At 65.2% G+C, this 12,355-nt stretch overlaps 7 protein-coding genes across 7 annotated transcripts; 2 read left to right on the top strand and 5 right to left on the bottom strand.

Annotated features, from left to right (window-relative positions):
- Window positions 1-115: 115 nt before the first annotated feature.
- Window positions 116-775, top strand: MICPUN_62526 (predicted protein; the record flags this gene model as incomplete). The annotated part of the gene is made up of 1 exon (XM_002505184.1): window positions 116-775. The coding sequence occupies one exon, from the start codon at window positions 116-118 to the stop codon at window positions 773-775; it is 660 nt and encodes a 219-aa protein (XP_002505230.1).
- A 144-nt stretch (window positions 776-919) lies between these two features.
- On the bottom strand, window positions 920-2,298 carry MICPUN_103087 (predicted protein; the record flags this gene model as incomplete). Its single annotated transcript, XM_002504880.1, has 2 exons — window positions 920-1,901; window positions 2,225-2,298. The coding sequence occupies 2 exons, from the start codon at window positions 2,296-2,298 to the stop codon at window positions 920-922; spliced, it is 1,056 nt and encodes a 351-aa protein (XP_002504926.1).
- A 289-nt stretch (window positions 2,299-2,587) lies between these two features.
- On the top strand, window positions 2,588-3,666 carry MICPUN_62524 (hypothetical protein). The gene is made up of 2 exons (XM_002505183.1): window positions 2,588-2,843; window positions 3,202-3,666. Exons 1-2 carry the CDS (start codon window positions 2,601-2,603, stop codon window positions 3,559-3,561), a joined length of 603 nt encoding a protein of 200 aa, XP_002505229.1. The 5' UTR covers window positions 2,588-2,600; the 3' UTR covers window positions 3,562-3,666.
- Window positions 3,667-3,697: 31 nt separating this feature from the next.
- MICPUN_62523 (predicted protein) lies at window positions 3,698-4,513 on the bottom strand (the record flags this gene model as incomplete). Its single annotated transcript, XM_002504879.1, has 1 exon — window positions 3,698-4,513. The coding sequence occupies one exon, from the start codon at window positions 4,511-4,513 to the stop codon at window positions 3,698-3,700; it is 816 nt and encodes a 271-aa protein (XP_002504925.1).
- An 83-nt stretch (window positions 4,514-4,596) lies between these two features.
- Window positions 4,597-6,009, bottom strand: GOX2 (glycolate oxidase; the record flags this gene model as incomplete). Its single annotated transcript, XM_002504878.1, has 3 exons — window positions 4,597-4,911; window positions 5,098-5,337; window positions 5,440-6,009. The coding sequence occupies 3 exons, from the start codon at window positions 6,007-6,009 to the stop codon at window positions 4,597-4,599; spliced, it is 1,125 nt and encodes a 374-aa protein (XP_002504924.1).
- A 447-nt stretch (window positions 6,010-6,456) lies between these two features.
- Window positions 6,457-6,864, bottom strand: MICPUN_86624 (predicted protein; the record flags this gene model as incomplete). Its single annotated transcript, XM_002504877.1, has 1 exon — window positions 6,457-6,864. The coding sequence occupies one exon, from the start codon at window positions 6,862-6,864 to the stop codon at window positions 6,457-6,459; it is 408 nt and encodes a 135-aa protein (XP_002504923.1).
- A 2,842-nt stretch (window positions 6,865-9,706) lies between these two features.
- Window positions 9,707-11,785, bottom strand: MICPUN_103083 (ATP-binding cassette superfamily; the record flags this gene model as incomplete). Its single annotated transcript, XM_002504876.1, has 1 exon — window positions 9,707-11,785. The coding sequence occupies one exon, from the start codon at window positions 11,783-11,785 to the stop codon at window positions 9,707-9,709; it is 2,079 nt and encodes a 692-aa protein (XP_002504922.1).
- Between the last annotated feature and the right edge of the window lie 570 nt (window positions 11,786-12,355).

The following is a 12,355-nucleotide window of genomic DNA, read 5'->3' as shown; positions in this document are numbered from 1 at the left end:
ACAAAATTTGAACGTGGCTGCAAGAGCTTTCTGTTGGCTGCAAGCCGACTGCGAGACAAATCGGGAATCGGTGGGGGAATCGCCTCTCAAACCGAGCATCGCAAACACAGTCGCGATGGCGCTCGAGGCTCGCTTCTGGAGGTATGACAGTAGGGTGTTGATGCCCGACTGGCACGAGGATGCCGTCGCGGCGCCCCACTCGGACACGAAGCGGAGGGTCACCCCTCCGTCAGGTTTCCAGAGCGACTACAGCAGGTCGTCCCAAGCGGTTGGCGTCCCGGGCCAGGTCTCCACCGGCCCCAGGCCCAGGCGTCGCATGGTCACCACCCAGAACTTCACCGCGCAAATCTCTCAGCCCAGGAGAACGGAGCTCAAGCCCACCGTGGGCGGTTTCGACGCCACCCTCTCCGTGGGCCCCGCGTTCGAGGAGGAGAGGACGACGACGTTTCAGAGGTTCCACGAGATCGCACCCGCCGAGGCGAGGAAGGGACCGGCCCCGCCCGAGAAGGGCGACGACGACCGCGCCGTGGGCGGCTACCCCGCGAGCGTCAACCCCGTGCGCCCCGACGCCGCGGTGTACAGCACGAGCCGCGCGTTCTTCATCAAGAACGCCACGGACAGGGACTTTTTGGACACGACCCGCGACGTCACCAGCCTAGGGTCGGGCCCGGGCGGTCGATGCGGCGCGAGGGGACCTCTGGTGCGGAACGCGGGGGAGGCGGGGTGCAGAAACGCGTACTCGGTGTGGGCGGATGACTACGGCCACGGCGTGTGAGCGCTTTCTCTGGGTCTTTGGACGCGTTCGCACTTTGGTCGCGACATCACTCACAACTTGAGGATCATGTAGTGTAAAATATATTCGCCCTCTCGACACCCGGCCGCATCGGTAATAGTCGCGACCAAGGTAATCGTCGCCGCCTCACTTGCGACCGAAGGGGAGGGAGAGGGAGAGGCTCGCGAGGGGCGGCGCCGGTCCCCGGGCGCGCGCCCGCTCCTCCGCCGCTCGCGCCCTCCTCTCCGCGAATGCGCGAATCTCGGGCCTCCTCAGCGCCGCGCCCCTGACGCCCTCGAAAGCGCGCTCGACCGCGGCGCCCGCGTTCCTCAGCGACAGCGTCAGGGACGCGGTCTTGTTCCGGCCGCCCTTGCCCTTCTTTCCCTTCTTGGATTTCTTCTTCTTAGCAGAGCTGTCGTCGTCGTCGTCGTAGAGGTCGGCGTACTCGTCGTAATCGTCCACGACGTCGTCGTTGAAACCTTCGACAAACTCCGCCGCCTGCTCCGCCGCCAGCCTCTGGCGCTCAGCCTCCTGCTGGACGAAGTACTCCCTGGCGCCCTTGAGGTCCATGTTGTAGTACCTCCAGGTTCGCTCCCAGATCTCGTTGTGTCGCTGCATCTGGGCGTACAGCCTGGGGTGCTGCTGCTCGATGTCCTCCTTGGAGGGGGCGTCGTGCATCTCGCCCCGCCAGCCCGGCATGGTCCACTCCGTGCCCTGCTCGTAGAAGATGGGGTCCTGGTGCATCACGAACCCGCGGCGCTGCAGCGTCGCCTCGGACTCCGGCTTGTACTTGAACATCCGAGCCGACTGCGCGGTGTTGATGGCCATGTTCATGGCGTCGTAGGATTCCACCTCGCCGCACACGCCGGTGTAGGATCCCAGGTACTGGTCGTCCTTCCACTCGCCGTACTCCGCGCCGTCGTCCTGGCCGGAGAACTTGATCCCGCAGCCGTGCTGCGCGTTGTTCCTCCACTCGCCAAAGTACACGTCGCCGGTGTGGTCCCAGCGGTAGACGCCGTACCCGTGCATGGCGCCGCGCTTGAAGTGGCCCTCGTACCTGTCGCCGTCGGCGAAGACGAAGGTACCCAGCTTGTCCACCTGGCCGTACTTGGAGATCAGACCCTCGTAGCTGTTGGGGGAGGGGGAGGTGAAGGGGAGGAAGGAGCCGGGTCAGTCAGCGCGGGGGACTCGGAATGGAATCGTGATTTGTCCATTTATCCCCAACCGGAGATCCCGGTCCCGGACCTGAGTCGATCGTGGATCCACGGTTGGACGCGCGCCGAGGACCGGTCCGCGGGTGAACGGTCGATGGCTTGGGAGGTTTGACGTCGGGACGGTCGCGGGTCACGAGCGCGCGTCGTCCCGAACGGCCATTTTCTTCGCCAAAACCCAAACCCTGAAAAGCGCAGTGGACGCCGGGTGGAAATCGGTTCTAAAGGGCGGTGCACTCACAATCCGCCATCGCCGAACACGATGGAGTCCCACGTGTAATTGCGGTGGAAGGGGACCGGGATCTTGGACGGCATCTTGAAATGTCGTCTGTCACTCGGACTCGCGCTCCTCGCGCAGTCTCCGTCTGGCGCTGTCGCTGGATTTCTTCGGGGAGCGTTGGTTGTGGATATCGGATCCCGAAATCCAGTTCTGCAGCGTGCGATCGGGATTCCCTTTGTTCCGTATGGGAAAACGCTGACAACCGCCTCGCACACGCCGGTGTTCTCACCAGCCATATGTGCGAATTTGAAGATATTTCCGCCAGTGAGAACGGACGCTCGTCAAAGCGTAACATCAACGTCGTAGAGGCACACTTCACCGGCGCAGCGACGTACCAATGGCGCTCCGCATCGTCACCTCGCGTCTCGCGCGCGCCACTGCGCAGGCCGCCCCCGGTTTCTACGCCGGCGCGGCCCGTCACATGTCCCAGGAGACGGACATCGTGAAGGATGTCTTCGTCGAGCAACAGAAAAAATTCCGCGCTCTGCTGGACGCGACCAAGGACCTGGAGATCCCGACGAGCGGCGACAAGGCGGCCATCGCCGACTACGCCCAGAAGCGCTACGATATCATGAAGAAGGTGAGCGTTCGAACGCGCCTCCGATGTACCCGAACGGCGGTCGACGGGATTGTCCGCGCCCGTCGACGGAGCGACGACCGTTCGCCTAGGGTTTCTTTTTCAGTCCGAGCCTCGCCCGAGGTTGAGCGCGAGATCGAGCCCGGGCAGCCGGGTTCGACGCGTCCCGGTGGCGAGGGGGCATCCCGGGCGGGTGTGTCGCGCGCCGCGCACCAGCACGGCGCCGTCCCGCAGCCCCGAACTCGCGCAGACGAAGACGTTCGTCAGCACCCCCCCTAATCAAATCCACCACAACATGATCCAAACCATCGTCGCGACGCGAGCTGACGTCCGTCCCGTCCCAACGCGCGCGCATCCGCAGCTCGGCATTCCCTCCACCGAGGAGCGCATCGAGATGATCCTCAAGTCCGGAAAGGAGCCCGGCATGACCGCGCGCGACTACCTCGCGTTCGTCTCGGAACAGCGCAAGGCGATGGGCGTATCCGACGAGTCTGGACTCACGCGTGCGCTCGAGACGGCGCTCGGGGAGATCGAGGGCAAGAGCGGCAAGCCCGTGATGGTGGACGACGCGGCCGGGATGAAGACGCTGTACTCCAAGGTCGAGGCGCTCGTGAAGGAGATGGGCCTGGAGCAGGGGGACGCCAAGAAGGAGTCCATGGTCCTCGAGGCGGAGTACGAGATCCAAAAGCTGCAGGAGGAGGTTGCCAAGAACAAGGCGTGAGCTCGGCTCCGCCGCGCGCACGAGCCCCTCACCCGGCGTTGTTTTTTCGTTAATCCCTGTAGCAGTAACACAAGTTGTAGAACCACGAGAGCACATTTTCTCATCGTCAGCCGTCGTGCTTCGCCGCTAACGAAGGCTATTTCTTCGCGCCGAAGAGTTCATCCTTGATGATCTCTTGCAAGGCTTCGATGCGATCCGCCGTCTCGGTGAACGCCCTCTTAGACTTCGCAATCTCCTCCATCGGATCCTCGAACTCCTGCACCGCCATTTCGCCGGCGTCGATCGCCACCGCCGCCATCGACCTGCCCCACTTGGCGTCCTCCCGGGCCCTGGCCTTGCACTTCTCCAGGTGCGTCAGGAACTTGCTCAGGTCCACCTGATTCGCCGTGGCAACCGTCGGGTCCGACGCGTACCCCATGGTGCCGGTCATCTCGGGCGGCTTGCCGTCGACGAAGATCCTCCTCAACTCGGCACGGATCTCGGCGATCCTTCGCGCGGCGTCCGCGTCGCCACTCAACGCAGCCTCCGGGTCCTTCGTCGCGAACGACATGAGCAGCGCGTCGGCGAGGAACTCCTCGGGGAGCTGCACCTTCTGCCGGTGCGCGCGCATGAGCATGGTGGCCATGTCTTGCAACAGCGCGATCTCCTCGGGCGGTCGCCGCTGCTTATACGCAAGGTGCACGGTGTCGAACGCGGACTGGCAGAAGTCGTGGTCCAGCCCGTCGCTCTCCAGGAACTCCCGCATGAGCTCCTCGGCCGCCTGCCCGTCGCCGCATTTCTTCACCTCGAACGAGAACTCGTCGAACTTGATGCCCCGCCACGACCGGACGCCACCGATCACCTTGGGCCACTTACCCAGCCGGACCACCACCGAGGTCCGCGCGGGATTCGACCGACCCCGCCGCCAGGGGGCCGACACAGCCGGTGCCCGCACCGCCGCCGCGCTCCACATTGTGCCGGCGAAATTCCACAAGAGACGTCTGAGAACTGAAGCGCTGGTTTTTTGACAGGAATCTGCGGTCCCACTGCTAACGCTCAGAACACGCCTCCGCCGTATCCCCGATCGAGGGCGCCGCGGTCGGGGAAATCCCTCGGGCTCGGGTGTCTCCTCCGCACCAGCTCCTCCCCCGCCGCCATCCTCGCGCGCAGTTCCCTGACCGTCCCAACCCCCAAGAGACCCATCGCGCGCTCGAGCTCGTCGGTTAACACGTCAAACGCCTTCCTCACCCCAGCCTCGCCCCCCGCGCACAGGCCGTAGAGGTACGGCTTGCCTATCGCCACGGCGTCCGCGCCCATCGCCAGACCCTTCAGAACGTCCGTCCCGCGCTGAACGCCGCCGTCGACGACGATCTCGACGGGTAAACCCGTCTTGGCGGCGACGAGATGCGATCCGCCGCACGCGTCGCTCGCCGCCTTTGCCGCTCTCGCGCGAACCTCTGAGTACGTCCCCGCGTCGTTTAAATCCGCCCCGTCGTTGATCGCCGCGTCGCGCCACGCGTCCTCCTCCGCGGTCTTCGCCGCGTGCCACGCCCCGACCCCGCCCATGGCGTCCCTGATGGACGGCAGGACGTCGATCGGCGCCGGCGCCGTCTCGAGCTGCCGGCCCCCGTGGTTGCTCACCCACACCGCGTCGAACCCCCGGTCCACCGCTTTCAACGCGTCCGACGGCCGAACCACGCCTTTGAGCGCCACCGGACCCTCGTTCCACTCCTGGCACAGCCACTCGGCGTCGTCCCAACTGAACGAGGGATCGAACGCGTCGCGGATGAACGCCACCTGCTCGCGCCGATCCGTCGGAAACGGAGCGTCGCTGGCGGTACTCTCGCCTCGCGTCCCTTGCGCCGCGCGCCGTAAGCGCCCTTCAGCCGCCAGGTCCACCGCGGCGTAGGCGTACTCCGGGGAGGACAGGAAATCCCACGTCCACGCCGGTCGCCTCATCGCCTCCCACGTCTGCTTCGCCGTGTACGCGGGCGGGACGGTGAAACCGTTTCGGTGGTCTCGCTCTCGGTTTCCGTACCAGGTGAGATCGACGGTGAGGGCGAGGGCGTGGAAGCCGTTTTCCCTCGCCTGCGCCAGCATGTCCCTCACAAGGCTCCTGTCCTTCCAGACGTACAGCTGGAAGAGCTTCGGGTGGTGCGCGGGCACCGCGGGCGCCACCTCGGCGGGCGCGGCGGTGCCCATGGTGCTGAGGCTGTACATGGCGCCCGCGGCGGACGCGGCTCGAGCGACGCCCACCTCGCCGTCCGCGTGGAACATCTTGGACCCCGCGGTCGGGGAGACGAAGAAGGGAATCTTGACGTCGCGTCCCATCACCCTGGTGGACATGTCCAAGGGCGGAGAGAGGCCCGCGAGGATCCTGTAGTGCAGCTCGAGCTGCGAGTACGCGTCTTTGTTTCGCCGGATGGTAATCTCGTCGTCGGCTCCCGCGTCCAGGTAATCGAATACCATTTTGTGCGCCCTGAGTTTGGCGGCGTCCCTAAGGTCGGAGATGTTGATACATCGGTCCAGGCGTCGCCGCGAGGGGTAGTCCAGCAGGGGGCGCACCACCGGGCTCAGCCACTTCCAGCGATAGGGTCGTTCCGAGGATTACATAATTGTTTATGGGACTCCGGTGTGTCGGGACAGGCGGAGGACGAGGGGGACGTATCGGGCGGGAACGGGGGAGTGGGACGGGGCCAAACCAGAAGGTGATGCACCCCAAGAGCATGTGGCGTGAGCGACATGCGATCCACACAACCACCTCCCGCGCCTTCGCCGAAGAGTGGGTCGCTCGCAAGAAAGAATTCGCATTTTGATTATTACTTTCATCAAGCCTCGTCGCGCGTTGCTGCGACGAAAACAATGTTTGTGTTACGCACTCTCGCCCGACACCCGAATAAGCGGTGTCGCGGCAATCTACCTCGCCGGCGACGCGCTCTTCTCCCCCTTCTTCGGATCTTCGACGGGATCCTCGAACTGCCTCTCCGAGCCGTAGCCCGGCTCGCCCTCCCTGACGTTCGCGAGAATAAACTTCTCAAACTTGCCCGCGTTGGCGCCGGTGTGCATGTGCACCTGCTCCTTGTTGCGGAAGAAGTAGAAGGTGGGAGTCGACTTGACCTTCAGTTCGTCCCTGCACAGCACCGTCATGTCCTTGTTCTCGTTTCCAAACACCTTGATGAATCGCGCGCCGTTGAAGCGGTCGGCGAAATCCTGATACTTTTTGGAAAACGCCTTGCACGGCTTGCAGTAGGTGACGCCAACCATCAAGACGGTGAGACCATCTGTGCCATCCGCGTCGTCCAGCACCTGCTCGTACTCGTCCATGGTGTGGATGATCTCGACGCCGCTGCTGCCGATGGAGTCCTTCCACCAGGCGATGAACTCGCGCTTGTTGATGTCGCCGGTGTCCTCGTAGTCCATCTCGATGAACAGCTCCTTGATCTCCTCCTCGGTGAGCTTCACGTTGAGCCGGTTGATGCCGACGGTGAGCTCCTCAAGCGACAGACGGCCGCTCCTATCCTCGTCGAGCTCATCGAACACCGCGCTGAGCTGCTCCTCGTCGAGCTTCTGGGGCGAGAGGCCCTTGGCGTGACCGATGGCGGCGCGGACTCGCGCCGTGTCCCTGCGAAGGGTGAGAATCTCCGACGCCCCCTTGCCCGCCCCCAGCACCGCCGCGTTCATGCCCTGCTCCGCGTTATAGAACGGGGTCTTGACGTTCTTCACGAACTTTGACCAGTACTTGAAGGTGGCAGACGCCCTGCCCGCGATGATGAAGTTGTCGGGCTTGGCCACGGCCTCGATGCGCATGAGGTAGTGCTCGACCCGAGCGGCCCACCGCTTCCACTGCTCCTCCGTCGGGGTGTTCTCCTCGCGGGGCAGCTCAGCGTTGGACCACCGGGGGTAGTTGAAGGTGGCCAGCTGGCGCTCGACGTCCGCGGGGTTGTGAGCGAGGATACCGTCGTCGAACAGCGCGATACCGGCCGTCTTGCCGAGGCAGACGCAGACGGTGGTGCCCGTCGCGAGCTTCTCCGCGCGAAAGTTCATCTCGCCGTAGCCGGTAGCCTCGGGTCCCGACATGACCACGACGTCCCTGCCGACGGCGTTCTTGAGGTAGTTCTCAACCTCGAGCCGAGACTGTCTGCTGTCCGCGGCGGTGCTAATCTCCGCGGACTGGCTCGCGAGAGGCGCGTTGAGCCTCGCGCTCCCGCTCTTAACCTTGCGCGCCTTCTCCCTCTTTTTCTTCTCCTCGGCGCGCAGTTTCTCCATCTCCTCGTACTTCCCGCTCGTCACGAGCTTTTCGGCCGCGTAGCCATCCTCCATGGCGATCATGCTCGAGGACATGTTCCGAATTTCGTCGTCGAAGGAGTCCATCGTCTCGTTGACCGCCTCCTCGGTGGTGTCGACGCGAATAGCCGGGAACGCGATGCCGACGTTGCCCTGCCAGGCAAAGTGCTTGATGATCGAGGTGAGCGCGGCGGCGACGGTGGAGAGCTCGGTGTCGTCGAGGGGGATGGTGATGAGCTCGTCGATGAGTTCTCCCGTCTCGGTGTCCACGGGCGCGGCTCGCAGCGCGCGCGCGTCGCTCTTGGAGCGCCTCATGTCGTACACGCCGAGGATGTTGCGGCGGTCCGAGAGGGAGCCGCTGGTGGTTGGGGGCTTCTCCCGAGCGGCATTCTCGAGCCCACCCTTGGAGGTGGCCGCGGGGTTCTTGTTCATGGCGGTGGGTCCACCGCCGGTCTTGGTGGCTTCGGCCTGCTTCTCGGCGGCGATTTTCGCGCGCCGCTCCTCCGCCGCCCTGGCCGCCTCCTCCGCCTCCTCGTCCACGGGCGGTGGCTTCTCGCGGCACTCGCCCTCGAGGTCGGTGCACGAACCCTCGCCCTTCTCCTCCATGTTGATGCGTCCCAGCGCGAGCAGGCCGTCGGCGGCGCCGCCCATGGCCTGGCGGTTCTTGCTCACGACCTTGTAGGCGATCTCCGCGGCACTGGAGAGCACCGGGAGCTTCGCGAGCTTGAACAGCCAGCCCATGCCGGTGATGTCGTAGAGCGCGGTGAGAGCCGGCATGCCGGTCATGACCTCGGCGTCCTTGGACTTGATGACGTGGATGGTGGCCATGGCCTCCTCGAACGTGATTCCCTCGTTCTTATCCGGCGAGTATTTCGGGTCGGAGATGTCCTCGAACCTGTTCAGCGGGGCGACGGGAGGGGAGGGGCGGTCAGGATCTCGGATCTTTGAACCGCCCTGTGCTTTCGTGTTTTGACCGGGCGCGGCGCTGGGTCGGGCATCCGAGCGCAGGGATCGAGAAGGGACGACGAACGGCGAGGTTATCGTCGGCGTATCATAACCGTCGGTACGCGAGACGAAAGGGCCAGAGGACCACCGAGGCCGGAACCCGGCGCCCGCGGGCAACGGAAAGAAAAGTCCACGGCACGGGGAGCCGCGACGACGAAATGCGTGCACGTCGACGCTTCACACACTCACCAGATCTTCTCGTGGCCCTTCTTCGACTTGAGCAACTTGACGAGGGAGTTGCACACGGTGCATCCGCCATCGTAGAGGTACTTGAGCTCCCAGTTCTCGGGCTGGTCATCGCGCGGTTTGGCCGCGGCCCGCACGACGGTCGACACTCGCCCCCCGACGGGGCGGCTCGCCTTCCTGCATCGGCCCGCGGACCTGCTCGCGGAGCGGTTGCCGAGCGCGAACGAGCCCGCGCGGGCAGACATCGCCGACACGGCGTGAGTCGCCATGCTCAAACGACGCGTTTATCGATCGAGACGACCGATTAAGGTCTGTACACCGCTCACGCGCGTCGCGTAGTGGCTCACTCGGGGGGGCTATGACAAACACACCTTTTCTTTTTTTTGAGGCGCACGTGCCCTGATCCTGTGACTCATCGCTCAACGATCGTCTCAAACCCCGGGAAGAAGGAGAGCCGCCGAGATCGGAACGTCGCGTTCGCGATTACGTCCTGACTGAGTTTGCATACGAATCGCGGACATTCGCGATTGCGATGTTGATTCTTTTATGCGGGGGACGGATAAATATCCAGGCGATTTTTAACCTCAACGTCGCCTTTCCGCGGTAAAATGATTGGTTGGCGCGCGTTTCTCGAAAACGTGCATCCGCGCCACAGGCAAAAGGACACGGAATCGACAAAGTTCCCTTTTTGCTATCCACCGGAAAAATCGATGTCATCCCCCGCACGTGCCGCCACTGAAAGTTCCCGCGCCCCGCACGGCCCGCCGGTCAGCCCCGGAGCCGTAGCTACCAAAGCGTACGGCTGCCCCGATTCCCCCCCGGGAACCCAACGCACGTCGCGGGCGACGACCCTCGCGACGAACGACGCCGCCCCGTCGCCCCCTTGTGTGCCGTCAATAGTAAGCGGCACGGTCACCCGCTCCACGTTGTTCGACCGGTCGCCGCCCCCCCACGCGACGCCGTCGCCGTTAACAACCACGAGGTCCAGGTCGTTCACGAGCGTACGGCCCGCGGAAGGGAGCGACGCGGGCGGGTCCGTCCACACGAGCGTCACCCTGAGCTCGTCGTCGGCGTCCGTCGTCGACTCGGGGGCGTCCCGTCCGGGAGGGAGCTCGAGGCAGAACGAGTGAACCTCGCCGTGCGCGATCCGGCGCTCGTCCACCGCGAACATCCGAGCGGGACCGGGCGCGAGGGGCAAAGATCTGCCGACGTGAACGCGCCCGTGACCCTGTCGCACCGAGGGCGGGGGTTCGAGGGGTAGCCCGAGCTCGGTGAACCCCCGCATGGGCTCGGCTCCGTTGATCAGAGCCGCCTTTATTAGAGCTGCGGAGGGTGCGAAGCCGTTTCCCTTCGTCCTCGCGCCGGTGGGGTAGAAACCGTCGGTAAAGTACTGGCGTATGAGAGCCGCCGCGCCCGCCGCGACGGGAGTCGCCATGCTCGTGCCGGCGATCGTCGTCACCGCGCAGTTCGGAAAGGCTCCGCGCTCCGATGAATCGCCCCCGCCCGCCGCCGCCGCCGACGCCGACGTGATCTCGCCCGGCGCCACCACGTCGGGTTTGATCCGTCCATCCGTTGTGGCACCGAACGAGCTGAACGACGCGATGTGGTCCACGCGCTTGGGAGACAAACGCGCGGGGTGGAAGGTGACGACGCACGGCATCGCGGCGAGAAGTTTGCGATGCGACGACGCCGGCACCGAGGCGGCGGGTACGCGAACGAGTCGAGCGGACGCGTCGCCGTCTCGAGCGCCAATCTTGAAAAAACCGGTGACGTCGTCGTTGGCCACGATCACCCCGACCGCGCCGGCGTCTTGTGCGTGGATGATCTTATCGGAGAAGTAGCACCCGCCCCGCGTGACCAACACCACGGCACCGGGGAACCGAACGGTGAAGTTCGAGCACGCGTCCGGCGGCGACGCGGCGACGAGGCGAACCGGTTGGGCGCCCGTCGCGAACCGATCGGCGCCCACGGCGGCCATGTACACCGTGAACGCCTCGACGGTACCGGGCACATTCAACGAGCGCACGTTCATCGTCGCGCTGTCCCCCACGACGGCGCTCGCCACGTTCGGTCCGGACCAGCCGAGGCTCGCGCCGACGGCGACGCCGTTTTTGCACGTCGCCGGGCTCGTCACCGTGCTCGGGGCGCCCGCGCTCAGGCCGAAGTTACCCGCGGCGAATACGGGGAGAAAATCTCGGTGCGACCACGCGTACTCGTCAACCTCGCGAGCCAAACCGTCGTACAGCGGCGCATCGTTACCCCAGCTGTCGCTGTGAATCCTCGCGCCGTCCGCGTACGCCGTGTCGAAATAGGCCGCCATCGACGTCGGTAAGAAAAGAGAGCCGCCGACGCCGACGCCGATGTCGTTGAAGACGACTTTCGCCCTCGGAGCCATGCCGTCGTACTCGCTCGCGCCGATCGGCGAACCGACAACCGCCTCCCCGAGGATCGTGCTGACGACGTGAGTGCCGTGGCCGTTCGCATCCACCTCGTCCCCCCAGACGGCGTTGTACCGCCGGATCTTGCGGTGCCGAGGGCCCGGAGGCGCGTTTGTCGGATCCGCGAGCCAGCACGAGCCAACGTCCAGGCCGCTGTCTCCCACGCCCACGAGGACGTTCTCGCCGCGTATGCCCGCGCGCCACACGGGGTGGACCCCACGACTTTCCCGCTCGCCCGGGGGAACCGCGTATTTCGCGGTGGTGGCGTCGAAACCCGCGGCATCGACGACGCCGCTGCCCGACTGTATCACAGCAGACGTCTGCATGTTCATCGCGGCGACCCTCCCGTCCCTTCGCTCGATCCAGTGCGTCCACGGCCTTCGGGCGAGATGCGAGATGAGCGCGGCGGTGACATCGCCTGAGAGGAGGACCGCGTTTTGAGGGGTCGTCGTGACCTCCACGCCCACGCCGAGGCGTTTGATCACCGAGCGGGCGTCGGCGGCACAGCTGGCGACGTCGGCGCTCTTCGCCGGCGGCGGGTACACGGCGACGAAGAAGGGTCGGCGTCGTTCATCTCGCGCGGGCGTGTCGTCATCGTCGTCAACGTCATTAACATTAACATCGTCGTCGTCATTAACATCGTCGTCGTCGTCCGTGACCAGGTTCGGGGAGATCTTGTGATGGGGCTTGAGCTCCGTCGCCCACGCGCCTGGGAGCGCGGCTTCGAGCTCGGCCGCCACCGACGGGTCCCGAACGACGCAGAGGTAGGCGGACGACGGCACGTACCCCGCGATCTCGCCGCGATCTCTCATGACATCGCGCAGGATGACGCGCGCGTCGGCGTTTGGGAGGTGGATGAGGTAGATCCTCGCGTCGCGCGAGCCGCGCCACCACGGCGGCGG

Source organism: Micromonas commoda, chromosome 11, assembly GCF_000090985.2.
Source record: "Micromonas commoda chromosome 11, complete sequence".
In the NCBI taxonomy this organism is placed as follows: Eukaryota; Viridiplantae; Chlorophyta; class Mamiellophyceae; order Mamiellales; family Mamiellaceae; genus Micromonas; species Micromonas commoda.
The sequence above is the reverse complement of the archived record's forward strand: the minus strand, read 5'-3'. Positions and strand labels throughout refer to the sequence as shown.